Genomic DNA, 22,548 nt, shown 5'->3' on the forward strand with positions numbered 1-22,548 from the left:
GTTTTTCACCCACTTTGACAGTGAATTGGTCTAATAAGTGTTATAGACATAAAGAAAAAAAACCATGGGAAGACTCTCTCCTTCCTCCACCCCTTTTCATTTGAAGGGAAGAAGAGCTGAAATAATTGACAGAAAGACCTAAATCAGGAGTCCTGATTTAGTGGTGTCAGTTCTTTTCCCTGACCACTGACCAGTCATGCAGGTTATGACCAGTCAGAAGAGGTTATGGGGGTGAGTGAGGCTGGCACGCAAAGCAAGAGTGCCAAGGCTATGCTGATTAGAAGAACCACAAGGTTGTGCTTTGACAGGGCTTTCCCTGCATTCTTATTTAGGATTGGCTCAGCAAATTTTCGATTCCAGTTTTTTCCCCATCCCTACCTCAGGTGAAATGGTGGGGCAAGCACATGATGGGCGTGGCCAGTGCTGGGTGCTTTAAGAACCTTGGGAGAGCCCTTGGAATCAGATGTAATTCACATGTAGATTTCTAGAATCCCTTGTTCTTAATATTTGTAATGTCTTGCTTTACACTAATGCATGATGATGGCTGTGAAAGCAGTCATTTCCCAGTTAAGTATATGATTAAATTTTATAAAATGAGAGAATCGAGTGCCCATTCATTACTGGTATTTGAAGTCTTTGGAGTTTTAACAGATGATACTGATAAAACTTAATCTTGAATTGGTTTTAAGCTTTTCCATTGTGGTTTTAAGTTAAAAGTGTGATTTCTTAATCTTTTACTCTGACTAATCCCTTTACCTTCTAACATACTAATATAATTTGTGAGTAATGCACAAGAGTAGTAGCCCACTAACACATTGGCCTGAAGAATGTGTACTTTTAGATGTACTTATAGCTGCTTAAGCCACTTTTAAACTTAGAGTACCTTTTATAAATATGCCATATAAAATTCTAAAAATCTTTGCCATGGGCAAAGAAGCAGATTTCAGTCAGGTACAGATAGAATTGAAATTGTCAAAGAACGAAGCCAATGTATTTTCTACTATCTGTCCTTTTCCTTAATTCCTTTTATAGAACTTTGCAGAAAGAATGATACACGCCACTATACCTGAACATTTAAAATATGCCCTTTTATGCCAAATAAGAGCCTATCTTTGAACTGCCTTAAAAATTCAAAATTGCCCGTATCAGTTCACAAGTATTATCAGTTCACAAGTATTAATCAACTCTAATACCTGACCAGAGGAGTTTGAACAATGATGACCTCATAAAATGGAAAGCCAGTTTGACTCTGTCTTTTTGAAAAGAGTCTCTGTTTTGGTTTTGAGATAGATAGACAGACAGATACGGAGGAAGAAAGAAAGAAAGAACTGAAATTATATGAAATTTTATACGTATATATAAAATGTGATCGTTTATGGTGGGGTGTGCTTACTGGTTTGAGGTATGTGTTTTTAAAACCAAACATGAATTATTCATTTCTTACCTTAGGCAAAGTAATAGGAAAAAATGGAAAACTGATTCAGGAGATTGTGGACAAGTCAGGAGTTGTGAGGGTGAGAATTGAAGCTGAAAATGAGAAAAATGTTCCACAAGAAGAGGTATGTTTCTAGTGCGTATGTTTCTGGTTTCTCTAATAAAAGTAAAAGTCTTTTATTGTCTTATTTGAGATAGTAACTTAGAGGCCTCCAGTATGCACATAATGTGAATGTAAAAAGTCTATCAGGCATTCCAGTTAATTGCAGTTGTAGATAACGGCCTCTGTTTATTCTCTAATGCTGTGATTGTGGATTAGTAATTTTAACCCCTTTAAGCCTTATTTCTTGATCTTCAACATGAGTAATCACAAATGTAAAAAAAAAAGTCTGAAGCACTCTTCACATATTACTTAATGTTCCTGACAGAGACAAAATTGGGACACTAGTTAGGTCTTCTGGCTTTCATCCTTTGGCTTTTTTACTTTGTGTGTCTGCTTATTTTGTGTGCTTTACATTTTTTAAAGTATTTGGGGTGGGGGGGTAAGGGCGTGCTCTTCTGTACAATGGTACTGTTTAAAATAAAATCCTTTCAAATTGCCATAATTTTCATATATTTCATAGTCTTTTGTCAAGGTTCTTTTAGCTGAAGTTAAATCTTTGTGCGCTTTTACTGCATAATGTTTGCATTCTGTAAGTTTGTTTACCAAGACTGTTTATAATAGCTTCTGTTCTTAAAAATATGATCATTGGTACAATAATGGAGCTAAATAAAGTCTTAGAAATTGGTCCTTTTTTTTTCTCTTTTGTGTTTTGTGTTTTTCACCAAGGAAATTATGCCACCAAATTCCCTACCTTCCAGTAACTCAAGGGTTGGACCTACTCCTTCAGAAGAAAAAAAGCATATAGATGTAAAGGAAAACAGCACTCATTTTTCTCAGCCTAACAGCACAAAAGTCCAGAGGGTAAGAAATAATGGTCACTTTGAATTATACTAAAAGTCATTTCTTCAGCCCAAATGTTACAGTTGGTGTTTTGGGTATTTTCTGTGGTTAGGCTCATAAGGCTACTCATGCTATATTTGTTTCAAATCTGATTGCCAGCTTATGAGATATTACAAACCAAAGTGATAACTACTCTTCAGTTTATTCACAGTGACAAATCTTATGCTGTAAACATAAAATACAGGGTTGCATTCAGTGGTCACATTTTTCTTTTGAGGGTGGACTTTTATTTTTTCATGCTGTAGCTCTTGAAATTTTACAGGTTGTAGTAGCTCAAAATGTACCCTCTGTTAGATGCATAAGTTACTACTTAAAACCATATTTTTAAAACTGACTTTCAATATTTGAACTAACCTAATTGTTTAGAAATGGATTTAGAAGTCCTGCAGTGAAAGTCCTGCGTTCAGGCTTCTGTGTATCGTTTGTTATAGTTAATGACATCACTTGCATTCCTTATACTGCTTTAGGTGTTAGTGGTTTCATCAATTGTAGCAGGGGAATCCCAGAAACCTGAACTCAAGGCTTGGCAGGTAGGAAAACATTCCTTGAAAAATACATTTTAATTTTATATTTTAATGTTTATTCCCCTGGTTAAGAAAGACTACAAATGATCGTCAGAGTTGGGGGATGTGGAGGAGTGTCTGTGGGTTCGTGGACCCATTGCCCTGGGAAAAAGCTCATATTCCTTCCTGTTGCTTATAATAAGGGCCTTTCTTTCACAGTCCCCTGACCAATATCATCTCTTACCACTCCTCTCCCTTGTACTTGAGAGAGGCTTGAGCCATACCTGAAGTACCTAGAGTTCTTGAAACACTACTCTGCTCTCTGTTGCTTCTAGACGTATGCACATGTTTCCTCTGCCTGGCGCACTCTTTTTCCTCCAACCTGCCACCTTGCTTTGACCGTACTCCTTGTGCAGCTTTCCTTGTATACTTTCCATAGGTCCCCTCCCCCTGACGGGCTCAAGAGCCTTTCCCCCTTTCATGCTCCGATGTGTTCGCCCCTATCGTAGCGCTTACTACATAGATATTTACTAGTTATCTCGTCACATTGTTAGTTCCTTGAGGGCAGACACCCGCCCTCAACCTGGCCTGTGAGAACTGTTTATGGGGAGAGTATTATGACTCACAAGAGATTAAAAGCAAAAATGCCATTTTGTAAAAAGAAATATAACCGCAAGTAGATTGGATATTCCTCTCTGCTGGGCAGGCCAGTTCTCATCCCAGAACAGGAAATCACTTTTTCCTGGTGTCTGCTCTTGCCTTTCTTTGTCGTAATTTAACCATTCTGGTCCACTAGTAATGTGCTTAAATTAGAGTGGCACTTGGGTACATCAACAGTTTGGAAATGTTGAAAGAGAATTTTTTTTCATTATTTGCTCCACAGTTGATCAACTAAATCTGTGACATAGGATTTTCAAGCTTATTTTGGTCATATGTGACCCAGGGGGAAGGGCGTAGCATTTCATCATAGGGCATTTTGGAAAATAATATGGTTAACTGCTTTGTAACAAAGCTGGGGGAAAAACGCAACCGTCAGAAATGTTTTTGAGAAAAAAAGATCTGAGTCATAGGCCTGATTGTTTCCATAGTTCATATATTATTCAATCAAAAAAAAATCCATGTGAAGCTCATGGGTTTTCAATGGCACCTGATTCATTAGGTGGTTGTTGTTACTAGGAAGCAGTGCCTTGCTTACCAGATGGATGTCAGTCTGCAAGCAGTATTTCCTAATTGTTTAGTTTTGTACCCTATCAACAGCCATGTTCATGTGGAAGGAAAAAGAAAAAACCTATTTCAACCCCACATGCATGTAAGACTCTGTGTACTGAGCGCAAGCAAACAAAAGCAGCCCAGCGGTACCCACACCTATCAAATGAATGCTCTTTTTTTTTTTTTTTTTTTTTTTTTTTTTTTAAATGCGGTACGCGGGCCTCTCACCGCCGCGACCTCTCCCGTCGCGGAACCCAGGCTCTGGAAGCTCAGGCGCAGCAGCCACGGCTCACGGGCCCAGCCGCTCCGTGGCATGCGGGACCCTCCCGGACCGGGGCACGAACCCGCGTCCCCTGCATCGGCAGGCGGACTCTCAACCACCGGGCCACCAGGGAAGCCCTGAATGCTCTTTTTAAAAGGGTGATACTTGTAAGCTTCTTGGCTTCTCACACCTAGAAACTTCACCTAGAGAATTCTAATGTATCTACATCAAAGCTCCTGTGTGCTTTTCTTTAGTCACTTGTGAATATCAGTAACCATGTGAATTTCATCAGTAGCCGAATATTGAATTATTCTTAACTTTGAATGTCATAATTGCCAGCTATTAGTTTGCACAACTGGCCTAGGCTTCCCTATAACTGTGACAAGAAATAGTTTTTTTCTCATTTGTACTGATGGGCTAGAAGTATACATTTTTAGTCTACTCCTTTTTTAAAATCTATCCTTATATTAAAGTAGTACCATAGAGAGATCAAACTTTCCTGATGATTCAGTCCTTTACTATGTTCAGAGCGCATTATGGAAGTATATTGAAATGCTAAATTTTATGCTCATGGATGTGCCTAGTTTTTTTCCCCCACACAGAATAATTACTAAGTGCATTTTAATTTCTTATTCTTCTTGTTTGTGTTTTGTTTGTACTCTGTTGACTCGGCTAGCAAAGTTGATTTAGTTTCTACTTTTGTACCCTGGTATCTAATTTTGAATTATTTTTTAAAGAATTTGATCTAGATAAAATCTGTAGTAAATGATTAAGAGTATTTTAAAGTATTCGTTTTGTTTATGCTTCTCATGTTAAAGCTTATATAATTTTGAGTTACATAATTTATGAGTTTACCAACATTTATTAGTAGTGTTTATATCATAGTAACCTGATGGATTTAAGGGTTGCTATACTGATCTGTCCTTATACACAGTAGGTGGGTAAAATATACCAACTACTTTTGTTTTTAGGTATTGGTTTATATTTTCAACAAACTTTCATGTACTTACTGTTTGTCAGACCCTGTGCTAGGGATTTAGTCATTATTTGCATTTTTCAGATTAATTCACCATTAATTTTATAGGATTATTGTTGCCATCTCTTTTTCAGGGTATGGTACCATTTGTTTTTGTGGGAACAAAAGACAGCATCGCTAATGCCACTGTTCTTCTGGATTATCACCTGAACTATTTAAAGGTGAGGACAGGAAGAACTTTAACGTTGAAACCTTTTGCACTAAAATATAAAAACTCCATAGTAAGTCTTAAAGCAATTAAGTTTCATACTAGCCTGTACATGATAATCAAAGACCTGTAAAAGATAATAGAAAAAAATGTTCATTTCGTTTAGCTTATTATATTCCTTCTGAAAACACGTCAGTTTTCCATCATTATAAATTTAAGGACCAGTATCCCAGTTCTCAAGAAACTCCCCTATTTCCCATTATTCTTCTGTTAAACCCTTATACTCACTTTAGACAATCCTGTCAAAAATACATTTCATCCCATTGATCCTTTCTAGCCCTTGTGAGTTTTTTCCAGGACAAATTTCGTGTCTGTAACACTTGCCTTTGTTGTCCCTTTTATGTCATTTATCAAGGAAATCCCAGGGTTTCATGAAGTCCTCTGTTTAAATGTTTACCCTTCGTAATTTTCTCTATACTCTGTTATTACAAAATAGAAACAATTTGTGTTGTTTTATAAATGCACATTTTAGTTAGTATTTGTACAGTTATGCCTCCTCTAGCTTACAAACTGGAAAGCAGGAACGAGGAGGCTGCAAGGCATAGCAGAAAGAGCACTGGATTGGCAATCCAGTGATTTGCTTGGGGTCTCTCTTCTTCCATGAACTAGCTCTGTGTCTATAGGCAAATCACCTCCCTAGACTAGGTGCTTTTTAAAATTTCTTTTGGCCAAATGTTCTGTAATTCGATAAAATAGAATTTCACCCATGTCACTTTTATAATTTCTTCTTTGTATCCATATGTATCAAAAATACATTGTAACTGGTACTAAATAGTATTTTTAAAGCAATCCAAGTTTCTATTTTATTTATGATGCTATCTTAATAAGAATTTTTTTGCTGATTTCTTAAAGAAATAAAATTAAATAATTTATAGTTATATGTAAACAAGGAAGGAAAATACAATAGCTAGGCACTTCTTATCATTCTTATGGTGGTCAGTTAATAATTGCAAGTGGGGAGGTTTCATCCAGCAAGGTTTGCATGGATAGGATACCCCATTGATTTGCTTATTCACTTTTGTTTTAAAGTGTGTTTTATGTGTAATCTGTTGTATGTGTTTTTCTTCATATTCTTAGCTTAAATAATTTTGAAGACCTGGAGAGTTAGGGTTGCATTGTATCAGTCCCTTGTTCTTTTGACTAATGTTCTTCCTTAGATATTTTGATTTATTCTTCACAATTGAGTATCTTTTTTGGTTATCAGCAGCTGTCCTGTTGTTGCCATTCTTTCCATCACCAGATCTTCCCTCGAGTGGGCTTGGCATCTCTCACCAAAAGGTGACTGCTTTGCCCCAGTGGGATAACCTGGACTACCATTCTGTTTTGCAAGATACACCCATTCCATGAGCTCTAACTGTACTTTTGGAGTAAGCCACTCACTCAGCTGCAGTCTCTTCTTTGTTCAAGTCCTCTGTAAAACAAATTCTGGTTCAGAGCACAGATGAAGCTCATCTAGATTCTTACCTGCCCTTTTCCTGAGGCTGCCATAACCAAGATTTTAGGAACCTAGCTTTACAGAGGCTTCCCCAGTGACTGTTCATGTGGACGGTCCCTATGACGGCATCTGCTTGACTGAGACACCCAGTGCTACTCTAGTTGTGGATCCAGTTCCCTATAGCTAGTAAATAGATGCTTATGGGTAGATTGGAAGAAGGGTTAGAATTGAGACTTCATCTGGATTTGACAGAACCCAACATATTGGAAGCATTGTGTGTGAGGGTCTGTTAATGGACCCCAGGTGTATATTTTGATCAACTGACTATACTGTTCGTCATACTTGTTCTAGCAGAGTTGTAGTCTTTAAGAGGTTTTCAAGGCATGATATAAGATATACAACTTGTTTTTGTCAACTATTAAATAGTTCCCCTATATAAGGAATATAAACATTTTCAGTTCATCGAAGATAATTGTTTCTTAATTGTATAGTCACGTCCAAAGACCTGCCATAGTATATGTTCTTTGAAAGCAGAAGATGGCCCAGACTCAATGTTTTGTTAATTAAGATATTAAGTGGCAAATCTATTTCAATTAAGATTATTTACAATGTGTGATTTTTAAGGTTAGCTGGTTAAACCTTAAATGTCATTTATCTGTATTCATACGTTTTAGAGTTGTTTTATTCAATATCCTATTATCAAGAGGTCCAAAAACTAGCATATTTGTGCCTTAGCAGATCTATCGGATAATAGTGCCAAATTAAATAACTTTAAATTCTATCAGTATAATTTTAATGCTTAGTATTTTTGTTATATCTCTAATTCTGGACATCAATAATATGTTATCTATAGTAAATTTATTTTTAAGGAGACCATTCAATTTCCTGATAATTCTGTGTAACAGTGTTTACTATAAATTTAGAACTGAAATTGAAATATTTCCAGTATACTTTTTATCTGATGAAAAGGAGAAAGGTATTTTTAAGTAAAATGTCAAACTATTTTTACTGTTATCTTGTATATTTTAAATAGGAAGTAGACCAGTTGCGTTTGGAGAGATTACAAATTGATGAGCAGTTGCGACAGATTGGAGCTAGTTCTAGACCACCACCAAATCGTACAGATAAGGAAAAAGGCTATGTGACTGATGATGGTCAAGGAATGGGTCGAGGTAGTAGACCTTACAGAAATAGGGGGCACGGCAGACGCGGTCCTGGATATACTTCAGGTACAAACTAAGCATTTTACTCAGTAACTTTATCTGTTCCTAGACTTAATAGCTGCTAATCTCTAATACTCATTAGAACCCCATTATAACAGTTTCTCACTACATGGTTTCCAATTCACAGTGCGTCAAATTGTGTTGCAAGAGACATAGAGTAAAAACCTGATAATAACACATAGAGTTCACAGGGCAGGTGTGAGTCTGTCCACATTCTGACTGGGGATAAATCTGCTTAAGCCCTTGTACGTTGATGACTTTCCTAAGGCCTTTCCTGATTTTATTACTGTATAGCCAAAACTTTTTTCATTTGTGTACTGTGGCTCATTTTTTGTCAGGCATGTGCTGGTCATACTTGCTGGATGGACTGTGTAAATCAGGGGTCTGCATCCTGTGGCTCGTCAGGTGATTTTGAGTGGCATGGCCAAAGTGAGCCCTAGGCACAGTCAAGAAGTAGGCGAAGCTTCTCTTTGCCTTCTCAGCTCTTCTTTCAGTGCTTCTTTCTTCTCTCCCAGTACCTTTCATTGAACGCTGTCCCACTGCCAGTGCCTACTGTCTTTCTTGCTCAACTGTGTATCTACTATGTAACTTGCTTATGATGGTATAAGGTATAATCCATCTCACAAATATTTGCATTTCAAAAAGGAACTCTTTAAGATGGAAAAGCCTTCAAGATCCACAGGAATGAAGCTATAATGGTGAAGCTATAATTGGTCATTAGCTCCAACAGAGGAAGAGAGAGAGGTAGTAGAGCTGATATTCTGGAGTCGGGGAGAGAGACACCTACTCCTAAGGCCAACCTTGAACCTAACCCCTAATCCCTCTCCCAGCAGTCTGTTCTTTATGCTGTTGAAGTCCCCCGTCACCGTGGAGCTCTTTTCCCCACTCCCATCCCTTATGTCATTAACCCAGACCCTCAGGCATAACAAGTTTATTACAATAAATCCTTTATAATAATCAATTATCCCAGTGGGAGTGGGAGGGAAGGTTGTGGACCAAGCATCAGGCAAGCATATCCCCATTCAGCTAGGTCCAATCCCTTATCGCACAAGAGACCCTTCCCTGAGATAGTAGCCATGGTGGCCACCTTTGCCACCCTCTCTGAGGTGACCAAAATGTATGCATTCCCCTCTGTGCCTGGGCCAAACCTTGTTAAAAGGAACCCTCTTTATAGAGGTTTTGTTGATCAAGGTATTGCATTTAACTGTTGTAGACAACTTTTCCTCCAGAGAGCACAGATGTTTAAAGGAGCACAGCTGTTTAATGATGTGGCATACTCAGGTTTGAACTTAGATGGCTAATAAAATCTTTTATTTTTTTTAATGAGAACCAAAAATGTTTAAAACAAAAATTACCTCAAATATTGTGGAGACCTTCATTTTGAATTTAAGATAATTTGTTTTACAAAATGGAAGGTGATAATACTCTTTGGTGGGCTTATAAATTGGGAAGAGTAATGGATTACCCCTGAAACGTCTCTGGAAGCTTCTGTTAACCTAACTTTTTTTTTAAGTCGGACAACGGTATATAACTTTTAACTCTCGATAGGAACTAATTCTGAAGCATCAAATGCTTCTGAAACAGAATCTGACCACAGAGATGAACTCAGTGATTGGTCATTAGCTCCAACAGAGGAAGAGAGGGAGAACTTCCTGCGCAGAGGAGACGGGCGACGGCGTGGAGGTGGAGGAAGAGGACAGGGAGGAAGAGGACGCGGAGGTGGCTTCAAAGGTACAGAGGTTTTCATTAGGCGAGAAATGAAGGTCAGTTGTAACAGCTGTCTGAAGTTCTGTGAAGAACCTTGCTGATTCAGTGATGTATTACCAAGACCCCCATTCCTCTGGTTTTGTACTGGTCACCATGGGAAAGGCTCATGCAATTGGCAATATTAGACAGCCTTCCTTTCCCTCTGGTTCACATAGAATAAATACATGAATTAACACTGATAACTAGTTTCACCTCTTCTGGTATTCTAAACATCACAGTCTGATCATTAGCTCAGGTTGACCTGTAACAGCTGATGCAGAATTGTGATGCCTTAGAAATATTTTCTGTTCCTTGGTAGCATGCTAGGTTATTAGCCAGTGTGTAACTGGAATCACTAGGTTGTTGATCCTATGTTAGATTCTGTGGTGGATCTAAATAAATTGAGGATGGGGGAACAAAGAACTTCCAATAAGCATGTCAGAATCAGTGACCATCGAACCTTTTAAAAACGTCCCTATAGGAAACGATGATCACTCCCGAACAGATAATCGTCCACGTAATCCAAGAGAGGCTAAAGGAAGAGCCGCAGATGGATCCCTCCAGGTAAACCTGTGTGCCTCTTTCCATCTCAATTGTTTGAGTTACAGTACTTTGAGATGTATGAGTTTATTTTACTTGATTTTTAAGCATGTTCAAAGGTTGTGAATTTGGTACGTTGAAATATTTTCCTTTCAACACTACATTTGTGGGCAGTCTTAGTCCTTTGCGACAAGTATACAAAGAAGATTTCTCGAGAGAATATGCAGTCTCAGTATTTCTGAAGACTTTGCAGCCTCAGTGTGACTTCAATACCACATTGGTGGTCCAACCGCCCCCCCCACCCCCCCCACCAACTGCCCAAGAAAAGAAACATCCAGGAATGAACCAAGAGAGACTTGCGTCAGCCCTGTGGGTCCCTCCTCCCCTGAGTTACATGGATAGAGTGTCCTCTTTGAGTGGAAAGTAAGAGAAAAAAGGTGTCTGGCTCAAGGGTAATAATCATGATACACAGGGCTGTTGACACTCAGCTGGTACTTGCTGAATCAGTCAGCTGCTTATATACAGCCAGCCTCTATTCTGAGAACCCCATCTCAAGTGGTAATCACCTGTGCCGAACCCATTGTTAAGTAATTTGAAAATTACCCCTGAGCGTGTCCAGACAGACACCTTTGCTGAGTGCTCTGTGTGTGTTTTATCTTACTTAATCTTTCAGCAGCCCCCTGAAGTGTAAAAAGTTTTATTATTCTGTTTTATAGGTGAGTAAACTGATGTTTAGAAAGATTGAATCACATAGATGGCATACGGTAGAGTGATATTTGAATACTGGTATCTGATTCCCAGAACCCATGTTCTCTTCTGCTGCTTCTTTAATTCTGAAGACTTAATCCAAGTAGTTAGGGTTCCTTCATGCCTATGGATTGGTTTGGGACCAATACCCAAGATTAGTGAGAGATGATTTTTAAGGGCAGAAACTCCATGATGGAGTATTTCTTAGAATTCATAGCGGTTGTAAGTAGGTGTTAACCATTGGCTGGTTCTTAAGGACCAGCATAGAAAAGACCTTAGACGTAGATAGAGATCGATGAAATAATGCACACACATGTGCCTTACAGAGATGTAAGGCATTTATGTACCAGTTTTATAATTCCGCTCTTCACAACCCAACAGTTAAAACAGTCACCCAGGACCAACACTTAAACACACTTTGAAATTACAGCAAACCATTTTGGGATTATATGTCACATTTGTACTTGAAGCAGATCAATATTTGTAATTGTTTTAGGCCCATTTGTCAATATTATCTTCCTTTTGTACAGCATTTAGAAGTCTATTTAGCAGTGTTTAAGTGTTCAGTGTTGGCACTTAAAATATTGCATAAATCTCAGAATATTATTTTTTAAATTGTATTCATCTCTACACTCTTCCTGGGATTCCAGTTCTTCCACACATTAGTGTCTTCAAATTTCCCTGTACCATTCTTATTCTTCAGAGTTCAAGTTGTATGATCATCTGACTTGCCTTACTGACGGCAAGTAAGTAGCCTTACTGAAGCTACTAGAAACCAACGCTCGTATTTTTTTTTATTGTAAGACAGTGAGAGCCCTCAGTGTAAGGAAACTTAATTATACTCATGATAGACAGAAAGATGTCAACTAAAGCTTAGAAGAAGACATGGCAGGATTGTGAGTTTTTATCTAACTTTGGACACAGTGAGATGACCAGTGTGTTCCAGTTAAAGAAGAGTGTTTTAAAATCAGAAACCAAATAAAGATCCTACCTGACCATAATTTCTTGCACTTCTTCTATTCTCACCCCCATATCCCCCTTTTAAGATGTGGAATTTACCCTTCGGGCTTAAATTTCTCATCAGGCCAATTACAGATTACAGTAGGATATGGTCTGTGTATATAACAACTGTAACTTGTTTTAGATCAGAGTTGACTGCAATAATGAAAGGAGTGTCCACACTAAAACATTACAGAATACCTCCGGTGAAGGTAACCGGCTGCGTACGGGTAAAGATCGTAACCAGAAGAAGGAAAAGCCAGACAGCACGGATGGTCAGCAACCACTTGTGAATGGAGTACCCTAAACGGCATAATTCTGGAGTTATATTCCCTATACCATTTCCGTAATTCTTATTCCATATTAGAAACTTTGTTAGGCCAAAGACAAATAGTAGGCAAGGTGGCACAGGGCATGAAATGAACACCAGTTCTGTTAAGAATTTTATTTTTTGTCATATTGGCCATAAGCAACAGTTTTCAGATTTGCACAAAGAAACAGATCTTAAAATTTTGAAACATTACTTTTTTTTTTTTTTTTTTTTTTTGTGGTACGCGGGCCTCTCACTGTTGTGGCCTCTCCGGTTGCGGAGCACAGGCTCCGGATGCACAGGCTCAGCGGCCATGGCTCACGGGCCCAGCCGCTCCCTGGCATAGTGAGATCTTCCCGGACCGGGGCACGAACCCACGTCCCCTGCATCGGCAGGCGGACTCTCAACCACTGCGCCACCAGAGAAGCCCCTGAAACATTACTTTTAAGTAATTAAGTATACTTAGCACTTCAGGACAGGATTTTCGTTTGGTTTATTTTTTAAATACCAAGCAGTGGTATTCTTTCTTAATTTGGACCGTTACCCTGCATTGGGTGATAACTCACTGGTACATTTCAGTTTTTCTGAATAAATAGCATTTATGGTAATCATATTACACTTCTGTTTTCAGTCTCATACGGAAGGCCAATGACATTTCATGTCCTGTGTCAGTTTATGTTTTGGTCCACTTTTCCAGTATTTTAGTGGACCCTGAGATGTGTGTGATGTGACGTTTGTCATTTTCATTAGCAAAAAAAAAGTTGTATGATCTGTGCCTTTTTTATATCTTGGCAGGTAGGAATATTATATTTGGATGCAGAGTTCAGGGAAGATAAGTTGGAAACACTAAATGTTAAAAGATGTAGCAAACCCTGTCAAACATTAGTACTTTATAGAAGAATGCATGCTTTCCATATTTTTTTTTCTTACATAAACATCAGGTTAGGCAGTATAAAGAATAAGACTTGTTTTTGTTTTTGTTTTGTTGCACTGAAGTTTGACAAATAGTGTTATTGAGAGGGATGTGTAATTTTTCTATATAGACAGGAGAAGAAATAACTGTCTTTTCATTTGAGAGAGGCTAAAACATTTTCAGCTAGGAGCAAATCTTCCTGGTCAAAAGTTAGTAGGATATGCCTTCTCTTTGGCCTGATGACCAGTTTTAAATTAGAGCTGTTTTTATTTTGTCCTCCCCATGTTTTGTGAAGTTTTTCATACTTTAATTTCAAGCTTATTTGGGGGAGATAGGAAGGTCATTTCCATGTGTGCATAATAATCCTGTGAAGTACAGGTACTTTGTCTAAGAAACAATGGAAGCAGGTTAAATGTTTTGTAAACTTTGAAATATTAGGTCCAAATGTATAAGCAGAATTGGAAAGCAGACTAGGATTGGTTAACAAATGATACTTTTTTTCTTTAGTTTTTTGATGTGTTGGATTTTGGGTTTGAGTCTCTCTTTTTTTTTTTTTTTTTCTTATGAACAAGATTTACAGAGGAAAAATATGTGAAGGACCTTCACTCTAAGATGTTATATTTTTCTTAAAAAATAACTCCAAGTAGGGGTACCACTGAATCTGTACAGAGCCGTACAAACCGAAGTTCTGCCTCTGATGTATTTTGTGGGTTAGTTTCTTTGAATTTTCATTTTACGGTTACTTTTCCTTGCATACAAATAAGCATATAAAAATGGCAACAAACTGCACATGATTTCAAGAATATTAAAAAGTCTTTTAAAAGTATTGCCAAACATTAATGTTGATTTCTAGTTATTTATTCTGGGAATGTATAGTATTTGAAAACAGAAATTGGTACCTTGCACACATCATCTGTAAGCTGTTTGGTTTAAAATACTGTAGATAATTAACCAAGGTAGAATGACCTTGTAATGTAACTGCTCTTGGGCAATATTCTCTGTACATATTAGCAACAACAGATTGGATTTTATGTTGACATTTGTTTGGTTATAGTGCAATATATTTTGTATGCAAGCAGTTTCAATAAAGTTTGATCTTCCTCTGCTAAATTGACGTTGATGCAATCCTTACAAATGATTGCTTTTAAAATTTTAAGATAGGAAAAGAAATCTATAAAACGTTCTGTTACAAAATGTAACTGTATTACCATTGGAAATTTCACATGTCATAGGAAGTTAGCCGTTATCTACCAACTTTCAAGAACTTGATCTTGTTTAATAAGGTGAAAAAAGTCAACAAAATGGTACAAAAGCACATTGTGCCATTACAATATGCACTAAGTCTCTTTTTTACAAAGGCTGAATTCAGCAAGGCGCTAACTTGCTTAAATGTGAATTACTAACTTCTAAAACTGTAATTTGAGTCACATGTTTTCAAACGGAGTTGGAGTTTATTCATATTACAATATTTGTGTGCTAAACGTGTATGTTTTTCAGTTCAAAGTCATGTTTTTAAAATCTTATTAAAGTTTCAAAAATCTGAAGATTGTTTATCTAGATGTAAATTTTTATTAAAAAGTTGCACTTATGAAAAAGCAAAAAATTAGTCTGACAGATGTTTGCTCCTGGTCTTAAATTTCTAAATATAACAAAAATTAACGATGGGGGGAGGTATTAATCATGCAAAGCATACATTATGCCTTGCAAATAATCTTTTATGTGCCCTTAAAAAGCAGAAAAGTAGATATTTGAAACTAATTCTGCATATCCCCAGTTAGAGAATTTGAACACATTAATTACATAGGATGCTACTAAACCGTGTTAAACACATACTCTTGTCTGAGCACACATAAACTTACCTTGCCATTTGGAAAATATTAAATATGTCTATGTTGAAAAATAGCAGCCATCCTCAAGTAACTTTGTTGGGTTTTCCTGGTCTCGCATTTCAGTGCTCGCTACACGTGAACAACCTATTGGTGGCAGCAGGCTTGAGACTCAACTTGGCTCACTCGGAGGCATTTCTCCCATCTGACCATGATCTTCCCGTTCCTGGTGGTTAGGAATATAGTGCCTTTTAGAGTCAATATACCGATTTGATCACTTTTGAGCCAGTTTGGTTCATGGCCATAAATAGCATCTTTCCCTCATGACCCTCTGATGCCTCTGATAAGCAGTTATTCTGAAATAGCCATTACCAGATGCTAGTCTTGATTGCTCAGAAGGCTTAATGTGTACCAGTATTTAAATTTTGATCGTCTTTCCCTCTGTGTGTTTATCTAGGGCTGTTTAAAAATTTTATTGGGGGCTATTTAGAGATCTACTTTCCATTTCTCTCAGAACTTTCCATGAAGAAACGGGGAAATCTGTATTTTATGCTGATGAGTTCTATGTTAATGGGAGAGGCATTAAAAGTCTTTGCAAGTTGCACTTGCTAAATGATTAAAGATAGGCTTCAAAACTAAGTGCCTAAAGGTCTTCCCACCAATTTCTATATACCATACGCTTGATTACAGGTCCAAAACTGGAAGGAAGATGTAAGTGTCAACAGAAGATGGTTACATGCAATCCTGAGAACTTGGGGTATATCATCATTGTTCAGTATCATACAGAACATAGATGGTTTATGGTAAGAGGAGGAAAAAAATTCGTGTTATTTTTGGGAAATACTAAGGCATCTTTGTCAGATTTCCTTGGAGATCAAAACCTGTAAGGTATTACATCAAAGAACAGAGTACTAGTGCTCAAGGAATATATATCATTAAAAGTTGCAAGCTCAGCATGGATACTACGTGATAAAAAGGAACCTAAGGAATTATACTGTGAAGAGGGAGGAATCAGGAGGTAGATCCCACACTTGACCAGGCCGTAGACTAGCTCGGTGGTTGCTAGAAGAGTCATGTCACCTCTCCAGGTTCCAGTTTCTTCATGGGCTAAGTAAGTGGTTGCTAAGGTATCCTAACTCCAAAGTCGTATATGCATTAAGAAGGTATTCATGTTTTATATGGAGAAAACTACAGAGTAATTGTTAACGAAGCACCCGCCTGATTTCATCTGGTTCTCATTAAATATTTAGTGCACATTCGCTATATAGCAAGCACTTCACAGGCTTCTTGGGAATACAGAGATAATATTTCAAGCCTTCAAGAAGCTTAGTGTCGAGTGGGAGAGCTCAGTGAGTCAGTGGGCAGTTCCAGCACATGGTACAGTAAGTACTAAGATGCACAGGGTGAGGTGGGAGCACATAGAAACAACCCAAATCAGGGTGGCGAGGAGTCAGTAAAGGGCTTCTCGGATAAAGTGAAATCTTACCTAAGACGGAGGACAGGTTGGAGAGGTTAGCCAGGATAAAAAGGGCTGGGGCCATTGATCTAAGCATGAAAAAGTCAGTTTGGGAAGCTTCCCGAAGCTTCAGTGTGGCTAGGCCACGGAATTTGAGGTAGAGAGTGAGAGAGGTGAGACGAGAGATAAGGCCAAGGAAGGCCTACGTGCCATGTTAGAGGTTTGGCTTTTGGGCGCCTTTGAAGGGTTTTAAACGAGATCAGATTTACACTTGAAGAGTGTGGAGGGACAGGCAGGATTGCCAACCACTCCAGGAGCCTCTGTCAGGTCGCCTGGAACCACCTAGCAGGAGGGACTGGGCCCACATCCAACTTCCTGGACGTTCCTCTGCCCCACAGTCCAAATCCAGCTTCCCAAAGGTCACAGGTGCTAGCAGGCTGTGTTCCCAGACAGCTCCCCTGACAGCTGGCATTTGAGCCCTGGTTTGATCCTTTGCCTGCAAGGCCACCACCATCAGCGTTGCCCTGTGGAAAGGTAGACTCCCAGGGAAGATACACCTTCCCCTGGAGCCCAGCCCCAGGGATGCAGCACGCGGGGTGGGGGTGGGGGGGGCGGCCTTTGCATGTGTCTCTGCGGGAGAGAATGGGCGTCCACATGCCTCTCCTTCCTGACCCTTACTGGTAATTTTCCCTCATTAAAACCTTCCCCTCTTGCATGCTGGTGTGCTATTTGCCTTCACCCACTGAGTCACACAGATCGTGACCCACGTGAGTGCCCCACATGAGGCAAACTCCACTTATTCCAGCTCTGGCCTTTGGGAAACTGCAAAAGGGATCAACTAAGCCATACGAGGGCTGCACAACACCCCTCTTAGGGCTAGCGGTGGGAGGCCTAGCTGAGCTGAAATCACTGGTGAACATGTTTCGGCCTTGGTCTAGGGCCATACCATGTGCCACAGAGGCTCTGGAAAGTCCTCCGTGTGAGGCAGATAGAGACTCTTCCATCCCTTGGCCCTCCCTACAAGTTAGTCAGCCCTGTGAGCCCTAAGGGAAAAGAAGTTGACAGAAAAGAGCCCTTGGTCTCAAGTGCCACTGGAACAGTAGATGCAACCTAACCTCAGACATGAAACCTGGCACTGTGCAGTGTACCGCCCAGGGGCTTATTAGGCAGAGGGTGAGGGATTGAGGTCCAGACCGAGGGGCTTCAAAACACAGGGAACTGGACTCCCAACAATAGTCACAGCAGTCCCATGAGGCTTGAACAGCTTGCGTGATGGAAGAAGCTACACCCATGAGGTAAGTGGCACTGAATGGCCAGCATTTGAGGTTTACCACCAGATTTCCGTTTGCTGAATGAACTGGCTAGTCCAGCCAATGGGGAGAGAGCACATGTGCCTGCCCTGGGCTTGCATCGGATGCTCGGGGAAATCAGATTCACGTAGCCACAAAGAGGAGACTTCCCTACTGAGGTCGCAGCTGCTTTGAGGCACGTTGGCACTATAGACCGACGGTATGAAAATCCTGGGCGTCAGGGATAACTTGCGAGCAAGTGACCTTAATTCAGAGAACGCTGGAGAAGCCAGTGGGATCTTACATGAGCAGGACGTCCCTAACTTTGCTACTTCTACCCGGGAGTGAGGGATGGGATAATCCTTCGGTGCTGATTTAGGCCCCACCCAAAAGAGGAAGAGGAGATAAGGGGCCCTGTAAAAGTTGCCCCAGGACCCAGCGAAAATGAAAAGGCCGGAGGCGAACACTCCAGGCGTCCTTCTGAGGCTCCTTCAGGCAGCACTGTTATGGCTCTGGGCCTTGAACAAAGGGATTGCTAAGGAAGGAGAGATGGGAAAAACACTCTAAAGAGGTTGCAGAGAGGAGGTAGGGGTGCAGGAATCAAAAATGACTGATTTTTGAGCGGGCATCAAGGAGACCCCTGTGGAGAGCTGACGCAAGGAGATCCTGGGTGATGAAGGCCGTTAGTTTTCCCACTACCTGGACGGCAAGTCTCCAAAGCCGCCTCCTGTGTCCTTGGAGAAGGGTGCAGGGGAGGAAGCGAAGCAGTTAAGCACACGTTAATGCAGCTGGAATGAGACTCCCCAGCCCCACAGGCCTCTGTGCTACCCAGGAGACTGATTTTCTAGCCCGACTGCTAGAGGGCCCTTCAATCCACATTTGAGTGCCCTCAAGAGCAAACTCGGCCTGGGGGCCAGTCCTCTGCCCTCGTCATAGGGATTGCTGAGTTTGTGCCCTAGTCCATGTCTTCCGGAACTTAGGTGCGGGGAGGATTCTGCAGACCTGGCAGCCACTGGAGCCCAAGGAGCTGTCATTCTTGGACCCGATGGGTCCACAGTAAGTTTCTCTGGCAGGATTTGAGACTGGTTTTACTTACACCCAGAGACTTGGCACAGTTGCTTCAGATGCCATTGGCCCCTTTGATGGGACCGTGCTCATGGTCCCTTTGTCAGACTGCAGGATTGGTACAGACATGCTGGGTTCCCTCAATCCAGCATAGTACCCTCATCTGCCGGGTGGGTGTGGTCATCGCCATCCCTCCTGGTGACTACAGAGCCTCTTGTATTTTCAGAGCCTGCCAGGATTGTGCAGCTGAAACAGTATCAAGTACCAGTAGGTGAGAAAGACAACCCGCAAGGCTTATTCCGTTGCCAGGAGGGAGTGGTAGCGCATACTACCTTCCAACTCCCAGCCTGTGTAGCCAGTGAGTAAATCCAGTGTCTGTGGCCCCTGATTGCAGATCATTGTGGCTTTAATAGTGGCCGCCATGTCACTCAAAGCACTTGATATACCAGTAGGTGACTGAACTGACTGCATCCATTACCGGCACTCAGTATGTGGCCGGCAGCTGCACTGTCCGGGCCTTCAGCCACTAGCCACATGTAGCTGCTGAGCGATCAAAGGCTAGTCTGAATTGAGATGTGCAATTCTCAGTGTATTTAGAATGCATGTATTTAGAACGGATTTTGAAGACTTATTTTGAGAAAAAGAATGAAAAATACCTATTTTTTATATTTAAGTGCTGAAATATTAATATTTTGGATCTATTGGGTTAACTGAGCCATGTTAGTAAAATTAGTTATACCTGTCTCTTTTTACCTTTTTTTTAATATAGTGACTACTAGGAAATTTAAAATTACACGTGTGGCTCACATTATACTACTCTTGGACAGAATAGCCCTAGACATTGCTCATGTTCCTTGCTCTAGATTTCTCCAAGAAGAAAAAAGAAATTATTTTGTTTTCACTTGGCAGAGCAGGGAGCTCACTTTTACTGTCCTACCTCAGGCATGTTGAACTTCCCCAGCAATACTGCAATATATCAATAATACGTTGGGAAAGCCCATTCCATTCCATTGATGACAGTTTCCATAGTGGCGCCCAGAGGAAACTTTTCACCATAATGCATGCTCTCTAAGCGCAAGTGGCAGGGCCTTGAATGAAGATAGATATCGGAGCCAGGCCACTGGAGTGCATAAGTTGGGGGCTATCTGAGCAGCAGCCCAAAGAGATATTCCACAACCTAATAAGGAAAAACTGCTGACCTTTCAAACACTAACTACACAGAAGGAGCCCTTATCGCCTGTTTGGCCTCTTCGGGTATTAGAGGCAGCACATCCTGCACATAGGAATGTTACTCAAGAATCTGTAAGTCACCAGAAGGGTAGCCAAATTCGATTGGGGACCCCAGCAGGAAGCAGCCACAGAAGCAATGAAACAATACCAGCTCCGCCCCGCCCCCAACTCATTCTGATCCCTTGGAGTTTTAATTATCTGTGACCAGTCTCACATCTGATGTCTCTTGACAAGAAGACTCTGCCAATATTGGGGGTGGGTCATCTCACCACTACTGGATGGTACATGCGTTGTGAATGACAATTATTGGCCCTGTTGGGGACAGATTATCTCACTGAAGGGAAAAGTGTGACTCTCAGATCCAACATTCCCAACCTGCTAGTGGGGTTGTTACTGAAATCAATTCCATCAGATGGGTGTCTCAGTGATGGTCCAGTTGGGAAAACAGAAATCACACGAGTGATTTTAACCGAGAATTTAATACAGGGATTGGTTAAACAGACCTTAAAGGACTGAAAATGCAAAACAGAAGCATTAAGTTTCCACAGAGGTGGGTTCTGCGGGAAGCATTTACCATCCTGAGGCCTGGGGGAACAAAGGGAGGAGGCTGGGATGGTGAGAACCCAAAGGCTCAAAAATGAGGGCCACAGAGTAAAAACCCAGATCTCAAGCAAAGGGGTACTATCGGTCGGTACAGGTACCTTGATAACATGCAGGCAGACCCCCATGTGGCTGGGCTTAGAGCACCAAGGAGACGTGATAATGCTGGTTCTGAGAGCGGGGCGGGGGGGATCGGAATCTGGAAATTGGATTCAGCAGCTGCTACTGGAGCAAACTCTTCCTGCCAGAGTGAAGAACCATGGTCTTCCAGTCTCCTTCTAGAGCCTCTTATTGGCAGACCCTAATAGGCAGCACCGGCAAAGGAGAAATGTGGTGTGCAGAATCCCAGCCCCAGCCTCATAGAGTAGAGTGTAGAAGGATGGTTTGGAACTGAGATACAGTAGCTTAATAATTGACAAAGTGCAACAAACCGAAAAAAATGCGAAATGGAAATGGTACATCCAACGGGGGGTCAAGCCAACTGCAAGAACACGTGGCTGCCCAGCCAGTAGGTACTGAGATGGCCCTATTGCCTGCTTTGCCTGAGCTACTGGCTCGAGTGGGCCTCAACTTTGAGACTTGGTACCAGACAAGGAAGCCTGTTTCACTGATGGGTGAGCAAGTTCAGTGGAATACTGCTAAGCCATTTGTTATGTGGTGATAAATGCTGACAACCCCTGGCACTGGCTGCTCTGCACATTGTGTGGAAGTGCAGTGCTTTTTTGGTCATAAAGCATTCCACTCTTCAATGAATGAAATATCCCTTTACATAGACTCAGGGGCTGCTGCTAATGGCCTCACTCTTTAGTCAGGTCACTAAGCCACGCAGGACTATTAAAGTCATACCCCCATAGAAACAAACACAACTCACCCACAAGCTCAGTTAATAAGTCACATATGCACTTGTCTCCTAGAAAAGAGCACATCCTGAGAAAAGCAAAGCATCTGCAATGAGAAACTCATCCGGGCCTGTGAGCCATCATAGCCATATTGACCTACGGGACCCACATCCAGACCCACCACAGTAACAAAACCACCATGAAGGGTTGTCATTTGACACACAAGAAACTACTGGCACCCCCAGAGCCTGCATTGGGTGGCAGCTACACAAGCATGGCATTCAGGGTTAGCTTGGTCACACCACAAAAGATAGGACTGGCTCACACTGGCAGATATACTTCACAGCCCCCCTGCCCCTCCATAGTCTGGACACACTCTCTAGGTATAGGGTTGCCGCCCACCTCCTCCAATCACATAGCACACGTAAAGTGAAGGCTCTGACGGACTACCTTTGCCACATGCCAGAGAAGGTCAATAGAGACTTCAGACCATGATGCAGATCTGACATCTATGAAGGAAAAGGAAGTAAGGAGAATTGGGTAAGAACGATCTTAGACTATAATGCAGTTCCAAGTATCGCAGGCAGATGGGGAGTTCTTGAGCCGAATCTGCATTAGTACCTCCACCGTGCTCAATTACTGACTGCAAGTAGTCTATAGGCAATATGGCCTTGG

The 22,548-nt window shown here is 40.9% G+C and overlaps 1 protein-coding gene across 11 annotated transcripts in view; it reads left to right on the plus strand.

The window, feature by feature from the left end:
• FMR1 (fragile X messenger ribonucleoprotein 1) overlaps positions 1-15,106 on the plus strand; it is a gene marked incomplete at its 5' end in the record, with an annotated part of 36,523 nt that extends 21,417 nt beyond the window's left edge. For 3 of the 11 annotated variants that reach the window (XM_082680611.1, XM_082680605.1, XM_082680612.1), the window contains 7 exons: positions 1,450-1,559; positions 2,264-2,398; positions 5,522-5,608; positions 8,124-8,319; positions 9,862-10,044; positions 10,541-10,623; positions 12,491-15,106. In XM_082680611.1, coding sequence (XP_082536737.1) covers positions 1,450-1,559; positions 2,264-2,398; positions 5,522-5,608; positions 8,124-8,319; positions 9,862-10,044; positions 10,541-10,623; positions 12,491-12,652 — 956 coding nt within the window. In that variant the 3' untranslated portion in view covers positions 12,653-15,106. Of the gene's footprint in view, positions 1-1,449; positions 1,560-2,263; positions 2,399-2,904; positions 2,968-5,521; positions 5,609-8,123; positions 8,320-9,861; positions 10,045-10,540; positions 10,624-12,490 lie in introns of all 11 variants that reach the window. The other 8 variants (XM_082680613.1, XM_082680614.1, XM_082680615.1 and 5 more) reach the window with 8 other exon arrangements.
• Positions 15,107-22,548: the final 7,442 nt, after the last annotated feature.

Source organism: Grampus griseus (assembly GCF_964374135.1).
Source record: "Grampus griseus genome assembly, chromosome: X".
NCBI lineage: Eukaryota > Metazoa > Chordata > Mammalia > Artiodactyla > Delphinidae > Grampus > Grampus griseus.